The 15880-nt window shown below is 36.7% G+C and overlaps 2 protein-coding genes across 10 annotated transcripts in view; both read right to left on the bottom strand.

Annotated features, from left to right (window-relative positions):
• Positions 1-4952, bottom strand: part of peak1 (pseudopodium-enriched atypical kinase 1) — a 34163-nt gene extending 29211 nt beyond the window's left edge. Inside the window, exon 1 of the mRNA XM_081356219.1 lies at positions 4728-4952. The gene's annotated coding sequence lies outside the window, so the exon portion shown is untranslated. The remainder of the gene's footprint in view (positions 1-4727) is intronic.
• Positions 4953-6060: 1108 nt separating this feature from the next.
• Positions 6061-14801, bottom strand: hmg20a (high mobility group 20A). Of its 9 annotated transcripts, none has more exons than XM_081355471.1 (9): positions 14517-14682; positions 13730-13805; positions 13442-13651; positions 12739-12871; positions 12463-12500; positions 11445-11520; positions 11148-11363; positions 9988-10120; positions 6061-6186 (listed from the first exon to the last, which is right to left on the bottom strand). In XM_081355471.1, exons 2-9 carry the CDS (start codon positions 13793-13795, stop codon positions 6123-6125), a joined length of 936 nt encoding a protein of 311 aa, XP_081211597.1. In that variant the 5' UTR covers positions 13796-13805; positions 14517-14682; the 3' UTR covers positions 6061-6122. The 9 variants fall into 9 exon arrangements, 8 of the variants coding, with proteins under 8 accessions (XP_081211597.1, XP_081211598.1, XP_081211599.1 ...); XM_081355472.1 differs by having other exon boundaries at positions 11445-11517; XM_081355473.1 differs by lacking the exon at positions 6061-6186 and adding an exon at positions 9246-9443.
• Positions 14802-15880: the final 1079 nt, after the last annotated feature.

The following is a 15880-nucleotide window of genomic DNA, read 5'->3' as shown; positions in this document are numbered from 1 at the left end:
TTCACTGCGTGCTGTATGTAAAATTAGCGCTACCTTGTCTTTATTTGAAAAAATATGATTACCACGAAATTGCCAGATTACTGAGTGCCCTGTTACAGTGTTTATTTACTTTTTATTCACATATTCATATATTTTTAAACAATTAGCCTACTTTATTTGTGAAAAAAACTGCAGATTCAAGAAGTTGCCATCGAAAGTATAATCATGTTTATCATAAAAGTTATGTTAATTCAGCCAGCGCACATACCTGTATTTACTTCCCGTTTTCGGTCGAAGTCCACTGTAGTCGATTGTCGAGTTCACGCGCATAGGTTTAGTTACCTATGATCACGCGCGTGAACTCGACAATTGACTACAGTGGACTTCGACCGAAAACGGGAAGTAAATACAGGTATGTGCGCTGGTAACATCACTTTTATACATATCTTTCACATCTACTGCAGTCAGATTCACCCGTGTTCACTCTGAAGGAATCACTCACATGGCTGTGCACTTGTAATGACACATCAAGGATGTCCACCACTGGTGCACAAGTGAAATACTTCATTGAACTCACGAGAGAGTCAAACCGCTCTGGGAGTGTTTGGGCACAGGGCTAGTGGAGGTGTATATTTAAACCTGTCTGGCTGAAACTAGAGATTATGTGTGTCTCATACCAAACACCTGAGGCAAAATGCTCCCATAGCTCTCTGTCTGTCTGTCTGTCTGTCTGTCTGTCCGACTCACGCCAGCTCCATAACTCAAGACTCACCGCAAAACAAACAACTTTTTTGTCATCGAGATTCGACCATGTCACACACACACACCACCTGTTATTTTACAAATGACTAATGCCTTTTCACACGCAACTGCACAGAGGTGAATGACCGTCAAGTTTTTTCTGTGCAAGTATTTTGTTTGTGTACTGCATGCATGTGTTTATGATATGTATATGATAGCACTGATATGTTTGTAATGACTCTCACACATCTGACCGAAGCCTGGTTCACATCTGACCGAAGCCTGGTTCACACTGACAGGGATTAAATCGCTGGACATTGTCAAGTCACTTTGCTTTTTGGATTTTAGTAGGTGTTTCTTCTTGACCATTAAATACAATTAACCTTAAAGGAGAACTTGGTAACTTTTTTAACTTAATAAAACTGTCTAGAAATCATTTGGATGGTTAAACAACCTGTTCTGTTGATATTGGTGACTTTCCCCGCTCCCCCCAGCGTTCCCAGGCGGAAAACCAACCTTGCAACTTGGGGACTACCGTCCCGGCAAGATAGAAATGGGAAGTCTCGTGAGAAGCGAGAACGAGAACGAGCGCGAAACACAAATTGCTTTACGGCAATTCGACATAAACACACACGCATGTATGATGTATTACCAGATTACCCACCTCGGTAGACATATGGTGCGTTCAAGTCATCTCGTATAGATCGTATTACGAGTTGAACGCACTTGAACGCCACCACAATTTCGTAAATACCAGTGGGGAGCTCGGGATTTTCTCTAAGCTCCGATCTTTACGAGTTGGGGGCGTGTCAGTGATTAACATGGCGGAATACACAATATGTAAAGGTATTTAGCTGTGATATTGTCATGCTTTTCTATTAACAGCTCAGTTAGCTAATCGCCAACACAGAATATGATAGTATTATAATATAACAATGCAACATGTAACGATGTGTTGGCAGTGGCTTCATAAATTAATTAAAAACATAAAAATACAAAGTACACCTGTTGTACATTTCTTTGTTCTTCATTTTCTAGAACAAGAGTTTAAGAACCTTACTGTATTTTTGTGTAATTAATTAAGAGAAAGTACTCCGCCATTTTGCTCCGACGAAAGTGACTTGAACGCACATGCCGTTATAAGCACGACTTCCCACCTCGTACGTACGAACTTCCCAGGAGGACTTGAACGCACCAATAGCTCCACACGATACAGTTGGCTTGCTCCGATCAAAACAAACGCACATGAGCAGCGGTAGAGAGGGGGAGGAGGCCGCCGCAAGTGAGTTTTTTACGACCGTGTTGTGAAATATACGCCCCCCCACAGCTGTAGTGGGAGCTCGTGGGGAAAACATGCGACAACAAAAGGAAAAATCAGCGAAGAAGTGACTAGAGTTCGCTAGAGTTGCCGAGTTTTCCTTTAAGACAAGACAGCGGATATTTAAAAGGATAGTTCACCCAAAAATTTTAATTCTTTCTTCAATTACTCAAAAGCCATAAGACTTTTGTTCATCTTCAGAACACAAATGAAGATATTTTTAATGAAATCAGAGATTTCTGTCCCTCCATTGAAAGTCTATTCACCCAAAACCTCAAAACGTTGATAAAGAGATCGTAAAATAAATCCATATGAATCAAGCAGTTTAATCCTTTAAGTCTTCTGAATAAACATGATCGCTTAATGATGAACAGATTTAATTTAGGCTTTTATTTACATAAACATTGACCAGCGAACATAGAGAACTCAAATTTGGTAAACGGAAGCTCAAGCATGCTTGCATGACAGGCGAGAACCAATGAGGTTCATTCTTGCATGTTTGAGCTTCCACCAGAACCAATGAGGTTTGTTCTCACGCCTCAAGCAAGTACGGTTGAGCTTCTGTTTATCTGAGTGCTCTATGCATGTTTGCTGATCAAACACTGACCATTGAAAACATTAATGCTTTTAGGTCAATATCAGACAATGACAACTTGCATTCTTTCAGATTACAGTGTGATTTTGCCAAAGGAACAAACAAAACTCCATTATATGGCCATTCTGTATACCTACTAGCCTATTCAAATTGCATGTGCCATAAAAGCAGCTTTTTAACCACAGTAAAAGGAATTAGTCAAAAAAAATATGTATGTGTCTGATAGTTCAGTTTAGCTTAACAGACAAAATGGCAACAAGGCTTCTCGGTGCAACGATTTGATTGGCTATGTGGCCTGTCAGTCATTTATCTGGTCAAGTGTCACCGTTTGAACTTCTATAGGACATCAGCGAGGAAGGGATGATTTTGTCTGGTTAATCTGATCTCAGTCAGGTCCTGATCTGATTCAGTGTCCTCACTCTGTGCACATAATCACACACACACACACACACACACACACACACACACACACACACACACACACACACACACACACACACACACACACACACACACACACACACTCCTCCCCATGGTGCTCATCACACCTGTTTCCTAGAGCTCAAATCCTTGCCTAACCAAATCACAACCCTCTCACAACTATTCACCAAAACACAAAAATCCACATAAACTCAGAAAGTCTTTTTTTCACTATTCGTGTGAAACTGTTTCTCGAACAAGAAAAAATGTCGTGCAGGACTTGATTGTGTCCATTGGGATTTGATTGTATTGTTGTCATTTGCAAGAGGGAGGGGAAGTTATTTGGATTAAAGATTACGAGGGAACATGTCTTTAAAAAAAAAATGATGTGCAGGGATAAATCATTTATAGTAAATCCTGCAAAAAATAAGAATTTTCCATTTTGATTTCATGGTGACTTTAAAACCTCTGGATCGACTCTAGAAAAAAAACGTTTCTCCAAGCTATGACACTACCTCACAAAAATTCACAATGGAAACCAGAGTTTCAATCAAACTACTACAGAGACCATTACAACTCCAGTAACTTGCAATAGACTTCTATAAATACACATTATAAACTACTATTTATTGTATATATTGTATTATATATATAAATGCTAAAATTCTTTTATATTAACACATTACATTTACTCAAAATTCACTCAAAAATATTGGGGGGGGGGGGGGGGCACTATCCATGAGCAAATCTATCAGTAATTTTTAAACTTACACTATAGGCTATTCTGTTAAATGGCTGATTTGGGCAAATATTGGTCAATAACTAATACTAATAAGAATAACTCAGTAACTGCTGTTATTGTTACCATGGTAAAGGCAAGTGCTTAAAACTAACATCCAAAATGAAACCCATATGATTCAAGCCTCTCGAGCTGCCTTTTCACTGTCTGTGAGAGTCTGGATACAACTAACGTTACAGCAATTCCTGATCATCGTCTGTCATAAGCGGTGAAAAAGAAACATTATTCGTGTATGGTTAATAATAACCACATATTAATTATACAGGCATAATGTGAGCTCAAATTAATCCTTCTTTAAAAACTATTTGGCAGTGAATGTAAAAATGCTAAATCATCCACATGGTAAAAATCCTCAATCACATTGACAACTGAAGACATACAGATATATGAAACACACATTTCTTAAACATATTTTCTTTATAGTTACTAAAGTGAAAGCTGATATTTAAACGGATCACATCACACACACACACAACAGCATCCTGACAGAAATTGAGGAACTCTCCAGAACCGGCGTCAGATCCCATCAGGTTTTTCCCTCATGGACTTTCCAGAGAAAATTACATTTTATCTCCTCACAGAAATGATTTAGCAGAAATAACACTTTATCCTTTGCACGCAGAAAATAACGTTACTCCTGAAGCTGATACACACCACAATCAGACATAACACGCGTAATGACTCAGGTTAACCGTTTAACCACCACAACACACACATTTTCATGGCCCTTCTGAAATGTCCAACTCGTTAAACTGACAATAAACTGGTTGAAAAATCACAGCTGCGCGTCACGCGTCTAAATATGCGCCATTCGCTCGAGCTGACGCGCCGCGTGGATCTTTCTGTGAAACTCCGTACGAACTTTCTGCTCTTACCTTCAGCGAACGACAACGCTCTCCTCACGACCCCGTGTGCGCCATCCTAATCCAAATATCGCGGAACTGTCGTCAAACTGAACGTGGGCTCTGATGGATATTTTGCTCGGGAGAAATGTGTGATCACGCGTCCGTGTTCCGCCGCTCCGGTAACGGCTCGAGCACGGTCGGGGACGCGCAGAGGGCAGGGCGCTGTGGACGCGCACTTCGTGTTGGAATGTCGGAAACGCGCTTTGCTCCCAGACAGTTTTGCTGTGGATTTCATTTAATATTTTGAAGAACATTAATAATAAAAGTGACTAAACTGTATTATGTTTTGAGACCAAAAAACAAAACAAATTGGCAAATCTCATTATAAGGACACTTGTGATATTATATTTGAAATCATTTCCATAGAAACTATATTATTACGTTCAATACAGAATGCGATTGTCTTAGAAATGCTTAAGTTTAACATTTAATTTGTTGATACAGCCCCAGGTCAAATCTGTGTCGCCATAAAGTTAATTTTGCCGTGAAACCTTTGCGCACAAACTCATAACCCCGCCCACAAGTGACATTTTCATACATTTCTACTCAACTTTGAAAAGCTTAAGGGCCACAAATCAGGGCCACACTTTTAATTTGTACAGTAGCCTATATTGCCAATATATATGGTACATTTTTTTTTTTTTTACACATTTTCTTTTAGGTTATGCAAATAAGCTCTGTGACCTTTAAAAAAATTCGTACATGTTTTGTTTATCAAGATAATCTGCACAAATGAACAATAACTTTTATGAATTTTGAAGCAGATACTATATTGCCATAAGTAAAAAGCCAAACGCAGGCTATAAATAAACTAGCAGCCTATATGGTCTTGATTTAAAAAAAATGTTTGGATAAGACATTTTTTGTCCGAAAGTTTGGGTTATAATAGTTAGCAAGAGTGCGATTATAAACACAATGAGGCTGTAAAAGCAGACTTGTGAGTAGATGAGTTTACTTATTCAGTGTGATCACATTTAATGTCCCAGACAACCCCTGTAGTCCCATTTAGCGACTTGTTTACAACCGCCTTTTTCAAGACCCAAAAGCTTTTTAAAAAACCACAATTACTGGTGTATTTTACATTGTAGAATAAAACATGAAAATATGAGTTTATGTTAACCTCAGACCGTATTTTGGGCATTTAACCAAAACCCCATTTTAAAAAAATGCTAAAATGCTAACTTGTTTTGGCCAACAAAAATACAACCTCACAGATAGGCCTATCAAACAGTAAAACAGGGTAAAACACAATAAATTAAATACGTTAAGACAGAGAATAGTACAACATGACTGTAAAATCACATGCTGTCATATACAATCTTTCAATTAAAGGGATAGTTAACCCAAAAGATTCATCTGTCATCATTAACTCACCATCATGTTGTTCCAAACCTGTAAGACGTTCGTATTTCTGAGGCCCCGAATCCCCCTACAGTAGAAAATGAATGAGTCTGTGAAATCTAAAGTTTCACAACAGATCTTTTTATCTGCTATCAGCCTTAATTTGAGAGTTGCAGTCTTTTGAAAAGCGTATTAATGTAATGTCTATGGATAACATCAGAAAACACATTTAAAGTAATGGAAACTTTGTTTTTGTAACCTTATTGCATTTCTGTTGAGAACTAATGCTGCTATTCAAAACCAATCAAAAATGAAATTAAACTTTCCATGCTTTTTTTGTTTAATGGTGCTTATTTGACCATTATGGAGCTCGACATCTGGTTGCTATATGCTTTCATTGTTGTAAAAAAGAGGAGTGTGAACCTTCTGCATATCATTCTACTTTGTGTCCTGAAAGAAAGGCATGAATTATTCCTAAAAGCTGATAGCTATTTTTTTTTCCTTTTGCGTCAGCTGAAACTCATGCATAAACCATCACTACAATATTAATCTAATACATATCTGACCATAGCTCTTCTTGAAATATCTTTTTCCTCTATGATACAGCAACCACATTTAGGGCAGAATATTGAAGAATGAGAATGACAGAAGGAGACCATCATCAGCCATGGAAAAGCCGGAAAATCCTATTCCCTCATGACAGGACAAAGCTGATTCAGAGAAAGTGTTGCTGAGCTCATTGTGTGTGGGTTATTGGTTTGTGTGACTCTATTGTCTGTGGGTTCAGGGTGGATATTCAGTATGAGAGACAGGAAATGAGCTCTACATCTCATGACTCACACGAGCCACATCATAACCTGATGGCTCTCTTCTCTTCTCTTCTCTTCTCTTCTCTTCTCTTCTCTTCTCTTCTCTTCTCTTCTCTTCTCTTCTCTTCTCTTCTCTTCTCTTCTCTTCTCTTCTCTTCTCTTCTCTCCTCTCCTCTCCTCTCCTCTCCTCTCCTCTCCTCTCCTCTCCTCTCCTCTCCTCTCCTCTCCTCTCCTCTCTCCTCTCCTCTCCTCTCCTCTCCTCTCCTCTCCTCTCCTCAATATGTTGTTTCTCCCAATTGAGGAAATGAAAAACATCTCTAGGGCAAAGAGAGTCTCATTTTATGATATGATTATGAGTTCTTGCATTCAGCTGGATCTTCGCTTTGGGCAAAAGAGAGGGAAAGATGAACAATCCCATGCTTTGAAAGAAAAGTTCACCCAAAAATGGCAATTCTGTCATCATTTGTCATGTCGTTCCAAACTTAATTACTTTCTTTCTTCTGTGAAAAACACAATTACAATTTGCACCATAAAATATACAACTATACTTTGATGTTCTGAAGTCATGGCATTGTTAAAAATGTACTTCATTTTTTCAGTGATAATTACCGAGCTGAACTTGAGAACCCGATAAGTTTGATTCACAAATGAATCATTCAATCTGGTTTTGTGAATAATTGATTCACTGACATGATCCAGTTCAAAAGAATGAGCCGTTCACAATTGGACATGCAAAAATATCTTCAAAATGTAATTTGCGGTCCACATAACATAAGAAAGTATGAGTTTTGAACAACACCAGGTTGAGGAAATTCACAGAATTTTTGAGCGAACTATCTTTTGCCGCCCTTTTTACACAGTGAAGGACATAAGGCTTAAAAGGATGTTAGGTCATCTGACCCTCCTGTGCCATGGATGCCGTACTCCATTTCTGACGGATGACAGGAAGTCCTGCTGTCTGACAGGAAATGGACATGACAACAGAAAGGAAATTACACATGTCCCAGAGTCCTGTGCAGCTGCAGCACATCTCTTCTCTATATTACAAGGGCTCAAATATTATTAGGACACTAAATTTACACCTATGAATCAGAGTTATTATAGTTAACTAAAACTGGAACTGAAACTAAAACCATAAAACAGTTTCTCTATTTGAAACAAAATAAACGTTAACTGAAATTAAATTAAATACAAAAAAGGTCACTGTCCAGCTATAGCGGGTCGCTTGGCGCTCTTTTTATAATTCTTTTTTTTCCTATCACATATTTTAGTAATCATAAATTAGGAATCATTCGAAAGCTTAAAAAAACTCAAAATGCATCCTGTCAAAACCATTTTGAAATCGGACATTGCGTTACCATGGAAACGGTACTTTACAATCTTTTAAGGGGCTCCGTTTATTTTAACAAATTCTTTTCTAATCTTGACAAAACACATGTTGACGGAAAGGTCTGAGACTCAAGGCTCCATATTTGCTGACTGTTTTGTGAATTTAGAGATATTGTGACAGAAATATAGTAATTTGTCACAGGATAATGTCAAACAAAGTCAATTTATTTAATAAAATAAATTAAATGGAATATGGGTGTCTATTTTTGGTATAGCACCTAAACAAAATCTCATAGGAACTTCAATTTTTGTGATATCTACTTCAAATTTGGAACACAACTTGTTTAGATACATGGCTTTGATTTGTAAGCAATTATAGAGTACAATTATTTAGAAAAATATATATTTTACAGAAGTACAGTATTTGTTTTACAGTAAACTACACTTTCATCAAATGTTTCAAGGAAACATTTCTCATTTTAATTTAGTTCAACCTGATTTACTAAAATAAAATAAAAGTTAAGAAAAAAGATATAAACATACTGTATAAAAAACTATTAAAAATAACAGAATTACTCAAATTAAACTGAAAATGGAAAATATATTTAAAAAACGATTGAAAATATGAATAAGTATTTCAATGATACTAAAAAAACACTGCTACAAATGTGTGAATGTCATTTAATTAATTTATCAAATCAATAGTCCAAATTGTAACTGTAAAGCCTGATTTAAAACTGTCCAAAATTGAATTTGACTTTTGGTTACACTTGATTTTGTGACGTAGTTACTTAAATGAGTACTGAATAATCTTAATTAACTTGAGTTACGGTTAGGGTTTGGTTTAGGGTTAGTTACTTGTAATTATGCATAATTTACTGTTATTACTAAAAGTACATGTATTAACGTGTAACTACATCACCCTAAATTAAAGTGTCACCTGACCTTTTTCAAAGATTTTCTCTTTTTTTGGCAGCCGTTAAATAAAAACACCAGAGTCGCCGTTTTTCACCCCAGATATTGTGTTTTTTTAATAAAAAACCTTTAATTAATTCACACCTGCTTATAAGCCCAACTGTGTTACAGCTGTTCAGTAGCAGCCTTCAGCAAACCGTCTGTCCTGAGAACTATAACACTGCTGTCTCTAGCGCTTCATCCCAGAGGGAACTAAATCTAATTAATTAATGGCAACCATCTAGCAAATGAGCTGGAGGAGAGAGAGAGAGAGAGAATCAGACACTCATCAATGTCTTCATACATTTGCTTTATTGAATTCTTCAAATGTCAAGACCATAGAGGGAATTCAGTAACTCCAGCACAAAGACACCAGCTACACACCTCTCTTCACACGAACACAACATCGCACTTTCTTACATAATATGAAAGAAATTACAAGTATAAAATTCAGCTTAAAATCAAAATAACATGTATACATGCAGATGAAACCACAACCCTTCTAAAATAACGTTTTTACATTTTAATAACGCGCATAAATGCATGGCAAACGTGAACTGCTAAAATAAAAAAATAAAAAATGAGCAGATAAAAACAGCATTGTAAAAAAATAAATAGAAAACAAGTGAATAATTGCTTGACACAAAAAAACGCGGTCATCGCAGGATAGGAGGAGGGGCTACTGCACGAGAGGGGGCGGGGCCTCACAATTACCTGAAGGCGGATCAGAGCAGTGCATTAACGCACACGTGGATCATGTTCACATGCAAAGCAAGAATGCTGTGGTGGGCGGCTACCTGTCGAGGCGGTTGACCACGTCCCTGACGGTGCCGATCAGGTGCTGGTGCTCCTGTGGGCTGGACAGGATGATGCTGTGAAGCTTCTTCATGTAGGAGTCGATGGAGTTGAGTGTGGGCGTCTCTCCGCTGCCTGCAGGAACACGGGGAAGTCAGTCAGGAAAAGGTTATCTTTCACACAATGGGAAGATCCGATTCACAGTTGAAACAGCCTTCACTCAAATAAGCTTTGGGAATAAAACAAAGAAAGTAATATGTTGACAATATTTTGACAGATAATCTTTTTTTTTATAAGAAAATGTATGATTGGAAATATATTCAGTTAGTGACAGAAGACTTCTTTTTCAAAGGAGTGCTGTTTTTATAGCTTTCTATTCATCAAAAAATAAATAAAAAAATGAGTTAGATGAAAAATTTGAGTGATTTCTGAAGGATCATGTGACACTGAAGACTGATGCTGAAAATTCAGATTTGCATCACAGGAGTAAATTACAAAAATATATAAAAAATATATTCAAATAGAAAACACTTAAATTATAATAATATTTCACAATATTATTGTTTTTACTGTGCTGTTTTTACTTTTTTACTTTATTTTTTTCACCAATTTTATATATATATATATATATACATAATGTATGAAATATATAATATAAATAGATAATATAAATATGTATATAATTATTTAAACAGTGTGTGTGTGTGCATATATATATATATATGTAATTTTTTGTGATAGATGTCTCTTATGCTCACCAAGACTGCATTTATTTTATTTATATGATTCATATATTTAATGTAATCTAATATATTATGTATATACTTTTTTTTATTAATTAATATTGGGAACAAACACAACCAGGATCTCTGTATTTAATTTCATTAGAAGTGGAATAAAGTGGAATTTATATATATATATATATATATATATATATATATATATATATATATATATAGGCCTATAGAAAGGTAATATTTATCTAAATATTTCAGACATAAAATATTTTTATCTAAATATTTTCAGATTTCATGGTCATGGCTGAAATGAATCATTGAACTGATTTAAACTAAATGACCTAAAATGAATCAGACTGCTCAACTGAACACAGCTGGGCTGGAGGTTTTTGCAGTTCAGTCATGTGTGTGTGTGTGTGTCTCACCGGGCAGGGGGACAGTAGAGAAGCTGTGTGTGAGGGCCGAGCGCAGGGTGTCCAGGTGTTGCTGAAGGAGGCTGTTTCGCGTGCGTTCCTGCAGCACGTCTCCTTCCAGACGCTCCACGGCGGAGCGCATGCTCTCCACGTGCTTCTGCAGCGCCGCGTTTCGCTCCTCATACTCCATGTTCGTCTTTCTCAGCTGACGCATTTCAGCCTCACGCGCTGTAACACACACACAAACGCTCCATGAATCATGTTTTCCTTAAAGACATACTCACACACTCAACAGCACTCTGCTCTCACCTTTACTGTGATTGAGAAACTCTTCAGTGAAGATGGGAATATCAAACACAGAGCGATCCTTTATCTCCAGATCCTTCTGAGAGACAGACACAATGTTTGAGGGCTCAGACTGTCATTGATTAGTAATAAATATTATAATATACAAATATAAAGACCCGATCAGAGTCTGCACCCATAGAATTACAGTGGCTGTCAAAATGATCTACATATCGTCCACCCTTTGCAAGTTTGTTCATTAAATATTAGCCTAAATCGATCACATTCCAGCTACCAATAACATATTTAATACATTTTATGAAATAAGGGTTTTCACACCTTTCTATTTTCAAGTTGTTTGCAATTTTTGGATCATTTTATAGAAGTTAGCCTATTAACTATTGTATAAAAAAACATCTAATAGTAAAAAAAAAAATGTATATATATATATATATATATATATATATATATATATATATATATATATATATATATATATATATATATATATATATATCAAATTATAGCTATTTAATTATTTTTTATTGTCCATGACTGTTCAAGATTTTCTAACTTTTTGTGGCTTTTACAGTCATTTTCCAGTAGTTTGCGACTACTTTGCGGTTAAAATCCCTTTATAAAATTGTAGCCAAATTCAATATTTTAGCATTATTTTTATTATATTGTTATATTTTACTATTTACTATTATATAGATTTTAAAGAAAGAAAGAAATCCCATTACTTTTATAGCCTATTCTGAATATTGGATAATCTAATAAAGAATATTGTATAAAAATACTACAAAAACAGATGTTGACTAAAGAGTTTTCCTTGACTTTCCCAAGACTGTTTAGGATTTTATTGCCATTACTTTTCCAGTCTTGTATGATTATTAGATGACTCCATAAGAAGATCATTACATAAAAACAGCAAATGAAATAGTTCAAATCAATAAAAACACAATCTCTTAAAACCACAATCTCCTGTTAATTCCAGGTTTTCCATGACATGAAACATGTGTCCCGTCGTGGATATTTTTACCTCATGAAGGGATTCACCAGGTGCCTGCCGTCCAGCATCTGATAACGACAGCAAGAGAGAGGAATTTTACTTTGGACAAGTGATTTGTGATGCACATCATTTCGTCAGTCTCTTCGTTTCTATTCTCGTTTTACCAGGAAGAACCACCCACTGTGAAATCTCACTGGTCCCAAATCCTGCCCCACACAGCTTCATAGTGAACATCAAAAGTGTTCTGATTGGCTGTGGCTGTCACTTCATAGCAGGATTGACAAAAGTTCGTTTTGGATTTCGTACCTCCTCTGTGTCTCTTTCCTTTTTGTTTCTCTTGCACTTTCCTGCTGAAGTGTTTATAGGCTTCGGTCTTCTGATACTGCTCCAGTTCTCTCATGTAGCGCTCTTTATCTCGGTCCGCTTCATCCAGATACCGCTGAGAGAGAACGAGACATGAGAACGATGTTAGATGTCTCTGGAAAGCTTTTAATCTTGATTAAAGACGACCTTTTACGGTCTTCATTTTGCATGGGTCTACTAGAATAGGTTTTTACACTTGGATGTTCAAAGAAATCATAATTTTTAACATATTTGACATTGTTGCGGGACCTCTCTTCCTGTCAGTAACGCTCTGTTTAGTTCCGGTCTCTATGAAGCCCCGCCTTCTGAAAAGCACAATGTGCTCTGATTGGTCAGCTGGACTAGTGTGTTGTGATTGGTCAACCACTTTAAGCGTATTTGGGAGATGTCCGGTCCCTTACCATAACTGTGAGTTTCAACACTACTTTTTGGCGGGAATTATTTAAATGAGGAATATTGTGGCGTGTTCGTTCCCAGAAAAAACTCAAAACTACAATGGAGGCGTTTCAGGGAGTTCTGATATAGAGAATAACTCCCTTTAGAGTTACTTTTCAGATCTTTTTCATGCTCAAACGGCAACATCACACACTAAAGAAAGTTGAAAATGTGAAAAAGCACAATAGCACTGCACTGTGTGTGTCCTGACCTGTTTCTCCTCCGGGGGCAGTTTGCTCCACTCGTTCCCGAGCATCCTGGTGATCTCTGGGAAAGGCACGTCTGGTCTTTCCGCCCGCAGCTGCTCGCGGCGCTCGTTCATGAAGCGCACGTATCCTGTTAACGGGGCTTTGGGGGCGTTGCTGTCCTTCAGTGGCTTCTTCCTCCTCCTGCCTTTGGTCCAGCTGCTCCTGCGAGGTTTCTGCCAAAAACACCGGTTCACATGACTGGTTAAAGCTGCTCGACCTGTGCAACGACAGCCATCACATGATCTGCTCACCTCCTCTCCGTTACGCTGGCTGCTGTTGTCTGTGTTGCCCCCCGGTGACCCGCTCTGCTCCTCCATGACCTCTGACCTTTAGTGTCACATATAGGAGATATGTAAAAAGAGAAGATGACTGGACTCAGCATTTAAAAATAATTACTGCTACTGTAATAAAACTCAAAATATCATGTACAAATAATGTTTCAATCATGATTATATATTATTATATTTATATTAATTTTCCATCTTATACTCACTAACATAATATTCAAACATTAAAGCTTATATATATATAAGAACATAATGTGTACACATATATAATATTATATATATATAATATATATATATATATATATATACATTTTAATACTACTAACACACACACAAATATAACAAAATATACATATATAAAAAATAAATACATAAAAATGTATCAATATAAATATATTGTACACCCATATATATATATATATATATATATATATATATATATATATATATATATATATATCATATTTCATTAATTTTCTTCAATAAAATTAAACTTTACTAAAATTACCATGGTTTCATGAATACAGTACCATTCATACCATGTTTATGGGACATGTACCATGGTGATATATTAATGGAAATAAATATTTTAAGCAATATTGTACATCGATATAGTAATAATTTAGTACTATTACCATCTGACCATTTTACTATAGTACAGCCACGGTACTTTATACAAGGTTGGTACAGAAGATTAATTTAACAGATGCATTAGAATCAAGCAAAACCCGACAGACATCAATTGTCTCACCTGTCTTTTGTTCTGAATGTGGAATCACGAGCAAAACTGCGTCTTTAACGTGTTTTTCCGCACGATTTCTCAGGAATTTTACAGAGAAAAATATTCCGAGTCAAAACAATGCACGGAGCCGGCTGACGTCATCACGCGGCGACAGGAAGCAGGACGGCTTCGTCATGCGATCTCAGCCCTGTCAGCCAGATCTGATGCCTCCTCCTCATCACAATCTTTATTCTAATCATCCTCCTCTCCGCCTCAGTAAAAGCGCTTTATTTCGGTAAAAGCCTCAGTAAAAGCGCTTTATTGTGTTTGAAACGCTGCTGGAGTACTAACGGGTTACGAAAGATTAATGGCGTTTTGCTGCCCTCTGCTGGCCAGAAGCTGCAAGTGGAACTGAAATAACTGCGGTGCTCCTCTGTTATTTTTTTTAAATAAGGAAAATAAAAAGAAAGTTCTAATACACAACAACATGAAAATAACAATATGTTTGTGTGTATTGAATCATACACATATTGTCTATACCATAGAATGTATATGTCTATATGGCCAGTATGTGCACGCTGTCACTTCGGCCATGTAGTTATTTTTTTAAAAACACATTTTTTTAACTTCAATAATTTTCCTTCAAATTATGTATTAAAATCGTGTTTTCCTGTTTCTTGTCATAATACAAAAAAAGATAAATAATATTTGTATTTTTGAACGTACTATGAACGTCACATCTGACCAATCCAAAACGAGCTTTCAACCACTACGCCCCGCCCACTTTATAACATCATGTTTTGGCAGTTGCCGCTCTACCAATTTAAATTCTGTGCCGCATTGCCATCTACTGGCCATATGTTGCATGTTCACTGATAATAATATTATTAGTCTGTTTGTAAGCAAGCAAGTAAATAAATAAACAAACAAATAAACAGACACAAAACCTCGAAATCTGCAGAGGATTTGCTAGAGGCAGCCCTTCTTTTTTTGCTCACTCACTGCTCACAAAACCTTGACAGTTGATGGTTTACACTCTGACTCTCTCTTCACAGCAGGTCTAAAGTAACATAAAGTGTTGAAGGAAGGTGTGAATTACAGTTGACTGTGTATGTGCTGAGGGGAAAAGACAAATCATGTTTCCATAAACACTTTCCATTATGTCAGAAAGAATTACAGACAGTCTGAAAATGTGCTGAAGGCTGTAATTAATCCAGGTGGTCTGAGGGATCAATTCCATGTCCACATGAATGATATCAGAGTGACAGACAGTCTTTCCGCTGCTGCGGCTCAGGCCTCAGGGCTGGAGAAATGTGAACATCATTTCATGAAGTTAATGAGGTGACCTTTTGCCTGGATGCTGTTATGTTTTTGTAGTTGTTTATTATTTTGGA

The sequence above is a fragment of the Scardinius erythrophthalmus genome (assembly GCF_964197995.2).
Source record: "Scardinius erythrophthalmus genome assembly, chromosome: 24".
NCBI classification, from domain to species: domain Eukaryota; kingdom Metazoa; phylum Chordata; class Actinopteri; order Cypriniformes; family Leuciscidae; genus Scardinius; species Scardinius erythrophthalmus.
Note: the sequence above shows the minus strand (reverse complement) of the source record. Positions and strands in the feature narration are given on the sequence as shown.